The sequence below is a fragment of the Helicoverpa zea genome, chromosome 24 (assembly GCF_022581195.2).
Source record: "Helicoverpa zea isolate HzStark_Cry1AcR chromosome 24, ilHelZeax1.1, whole genome shotgun sequence".
Taxonomy (NCBI): Eukaryota; Metazoa; Arthropoda; class Insecta; order Lepidoptera; family Noctuidae; genus Helicoverpa; species Helicoverpa zea.
This window is the reverse complement of record NC_061475.1, coordinates 8,331,466-8,335,819: the sequence shown is the minus strand read 5'-3', so window position 1 is coordinate 8,335,819 and position 4,354 is coordinate 8,331,466. Positions and strand designations below refer to the sequence as shown.

At 38.4% G+C, this 4,354-nt stretch overlaps 1 protein-coding gene across 1 annotated transcript; it reads right to left on the bottom strand.

The window, feature by feature from the left end:
• Window positions 1–3,054: 3,054 nt before the first annotated feature.
• On the bottom strand, window positions 3,055–4,006 carry LOC124642401. The gene has a single exon (XM_047180806.1). The coding sequence runs from the start codon at window positions 3,939–3,941 to the stop codon at window positions 3,060–3,062; it is 882 nt and encodes a 293-aa protein (XP_047036762.1). The 5' UTR covers window positions 3,942–4,006; the 3' UTR covers window positions 3,055–3,059.
• Between the last annotated feature and the right edge of the window lie 348 nt (window positions 4,007–4,354).

The following is a 4,354-nucleotide window of genomic DNA, read 5'->3' as shown; positions in this document are numbered from 1 at the left end:
TCTTCAGATATGACAGAAATAACATGTAGATGTTCAGAGAGGAAAGTTTTAAATTAAATAAAAGAGATTATTAATATAAATTTTTTATTCTTATTATATTTCTTCTTATAATCTCTTTAATTATAGATAGAAAAAAAAAAACTAAATTAACAACTTCTTGTTTTAAACTTATAATATTAATTTCTAGGAAATACATAAGTAATTCTTAAGTATCATAATGAGATCAATCAGCTTGTGATAAACACACAGATTTTGCGAATTCGCCTGTGTTTACAATTTCTCTGTTATAAAATTTTGCAAAACAGTTGGATGAGTTAGTCCAGCCAGCAGTTTTGCGTATCAATTCAATATTGACACCAGCAAGCCTGGCTGCAGAAGTTGATGCATGTCGCGTACTGTGTGCGCCGAAAACGCTGATGTCTACCCCACATTCTGACAGTACCTGCTTCACCCATCTACTAAGCGACTGTGTTGTGGCAGCTTTATGTGGCGCTTTGTGCGTTAAAAACAGGTTTTTTACGTTCTCAGGTCTTAAGTTTTTAGTCCTAGAAACATAGTCTGAGAGCGCTTGAGCCGGACAAATGGCGGCGTTTTCCCTAAAATATGGAAGATATAGAACAGGTTGATCTCTGCCCGGAGCAGAAGTTTTAATAATATCTGTTATATGTATTTTAATACCATTTTCTTGAAAATGAATGTTTTCTAGTTTTATAAGTGAAAACGTCTGCATTCTATGGGCTGTACAAATTGCTAGGAGAATAATTAACTTTTTGGTAATTTTTTCAAGCGACAATTCGTTATTTGGAATCCATTCTGATATGTGAGATAAGACTAACTGAGGATTCCAGGTGTTGCTATACTTAGCTTTAGTCGTCTTTAATTTGTATGCTCCCCTTAACAGACGTTTCACACAATCATTAGAACCTATATTATTTATTACTAGAGCGGATAGGGCAGAGCGATGTGAGTTTAAGGTACCATAACTGCAACCACTATTGAAGCATTTAGTAAGGAATGTTAACACGGCCTTTATAGGAGGTTCATAAACATTAATGTCATTAGAAATGCAATATTGCCACCAAAGCTTAAGCGAGGTATTGTATTGTTTAATGGTACTGTCAGAAAACGAGGCCAACATCAGTGTCGTTGTCTCTGGGCAGGCTCCTCTTTGGTTGTATGACTGCCGCAGAGCCTCGCGACACCCAGGGTAAGGTCCTTGTGTAAAGGATGGTGATCCCTGAAATGAGATTGTAACAAATTTTTATCTGAGTTTAAATATAGTACATCGGACACTATTAAACTCTGCAATAAAGGGAACCAGGCCTGTGAAGGCCAGTAGGGGAAAACAAATATACCGTTTGCTTTGTCGTCTATAATTTTTCTGAGACACTTTAAAATTAAAGAAAAAGGAGGGAAAGCGTAGAAGTTAAGCGATTGCCAGTTTAGCGTAAATGCATCTACATATGTAGCGTCTGGGTCTTGTTTCCAAGAAACAAACTCAAAACATTTTGCATTATCACGGGATGCAAACAGGTCAATATCAGGCAATCCGAAATTATGAACAATATCCTGAAATGCTCTGTTAGAAAGTGTCCATTCCGTATCTGGGTTAACTATTCTGGAGGCGGTATCAGCGCGGTTTTCTTTTGTATTAACGTACGATGCAAATATCCAGATGCCGCGAGTCTCACACCACTGCCAGATTGTCCTTGTAAGGTTGTTCAGATGAGGGTATTTAATACCTCCCATTCGGTTCAAATAGCTAATTGCGGTGGTATTGTCTACTCGGAGTAATATTGCACAGTTGGTTTTGTTTTTGGCAAAAGATTTAAGACCGAGGAAAGCGGCCATCAACTCCAAATAATTGATGTGGTGGTGCTTTTCCGAGTCTTTCCATTTTCCGAAAATGTTAGAATTTTCACAAACAGCGCCCCATCCTGTTCGAGACGCGTCACTATATATTTCTAGTTCAAAATGGGGCTGTCTTAAATAATTATAGGTGGTGTTGATATTCTCCGACCACCAATGAAGATCTTCTAATATTACTTTTGGCAAATTAATTTTATTTTCGTAATTGTTATGCTCAAGTAAGGCTAAGTACTTTTGACGTTCCAGTATTTTTGTATATAGCCACCCGTATTTAACGGCTGGACATGCAGATATTAAAATACCTATCAGTTGAGCATATTCACGTACGGAACATGACGGTAGTTTCGAAAAAAATTGGACCATCTGTGCAATTTTACTACGTTTGTCTGATGGGAGACTTAATGTAAGGTTTTTTGTGTCATAACAAAAGCCAAGGAATTTACAAGTTTTTTGAGGGGTCAAATTACTTTTTTCGTAATTAATAATGAAACCTAGGCAATTCAACACCTTTAACGTTTCCTTTACGTTATTGATGCATTGTTTATATGTGTCACCGATACATAAAATATCATCTAAATAAAAAACTGATTTATGACCGCGATATCTTAGATAAGTCATAACCTCCCTCATTATCTTTGTGAAAACACGCGGTGCCACACATAGGCCAAAAGGTAATGCACTGAACTCATAAGTAAGGACACTGGCAGTGTTGTCAGGCTGGAATTGAAACCTTAAATATTTACGGTGTGAGGGATGAATCGGTATTAAAAAATAAGCATCTTTTAAATCAATAGTAGCTAGGTAACCCCCTTGCGGGATTAACCTGCAAGCAGTCCGATAATCTTCCATTTTAAAATGTTCTATGTGTACAAATTTATTTAAGGGCTTCAAATTCAAAATAAATCGCATATCACCATTAGATTTCGGAGTGAGAAATATTCTTGAGATAAATTGATCAGATGAGAAATTAGACTCAGTTATTGCTCCTAGATCTTTAAGCTTGTTTATGGCTATTGACATATCACGTTTTTCTTTTAGGGAAAAAATGCTTTGAGGGACATTACACTGGTATACTTCAGATTTAAAAGGTATTTTATACCCGTTTTTAATCCAATCAAGTACAACTTTATTGCTTGTTACTTTCAACCAACAATTAAAAAAGTGGGTAAGCCTACCCGCATGAACCTGGGCTAGCGGTGACTTGGCGCCGGTGCACGTGATTTCTCGGAATTGGTTGCTCGTTGAGGTTGAGCCGGTGCTGAGTAGGGACGACGGGCGATCGACGTTAGTGCAGGTTTCTTGTAGGTTCCCCGCCCCCCCCTGTTCGCCGGCGGATACCGAGGGGGCGCTGCCCAGTTTCCCTGGTAAGACGCTGGGCGCGTAGTAGCCTGTGTAGCGGGTGGTTTAGGTTTTTGAACCGGTTTCTTAATTTGGAGACCCTGTTTTTCAATAGCCTTAGTCGCTTTAATTTTTTCCGAAAGTGACGAGCCAAATAGTGTTTCATCTCTTTCGGACTCGTTTATCACGTGCAAAAAAGATTTGTCTAAGCTGGGAGTAATAAGTTTTATGCGATTGTTAGTAATTTGGTTATGTGAGTCACATAATATGCGGCACCCATTACTGAGGTGTTTCATTGCTTGAACCTTATCGTCGGATTTTAAAAGAATATCGATAGCACGATTCACAGCGGTGATGCCTAAGCCGAGCTGTTGCTGCGAAGCGGTGATTGTTTTGTCGCGGTTGCGGACCATGTCTGGCACCGCGGCAGATATCTCAGCGTTAAGCTTTGGTGCTTGCAATAATTTGCAATTATCAGGAACTAAATAATCTTTTAAGATTTTATCTTTTTTGTCGGTTGGTATCCCTTTTTTCAACAAGGGGACCCATAACTTAGATAAATTTTCGTGAATACTTTCACCAAATTCCGGGGAGTCAGATGTTGATTCACCAAGGGCGGATAACAGATCTGGATCTAACTCGTCGACCGTAGTGACGTCATCCTGTCGACTTGAACCTGCCTGTTCACTGCTGGTTTCAGTTTCTATGATGGCCTCAGTCATTGCTTCCGGCATCTCTGACGATTCTAATGTAGGTTCTTGAACCTCTGCCTCTCGATCGTTGATCAATTCGTCACCTAAAAATACATTAGGTTGACTAAGAACAAATTCGAGCATAATCGGAGGGTAGGTTAGAAATAAACTCAACAAACAATGGTTTGATAGTTTTTTATTTTGCAGACAAGCGATACATCTGTTTCAGACTGTTCGTTATTTCTGCTTATTGTCATCGTTGAAGACTCGCAGTCAACCCCGATGCAAACAAATATAATCAGATTTTGATTTAAAATGAAACTTGGAAATGTCGATGTTATTGACTCGCGGTCAATTCCAACGCATTTTCAAGATTTCTTATCACTTTAGTTGTATAGTCACAAAACATTAATAAAGTTTAATTTGTATTTACCTTCATGGTCGGATTCCGAAGA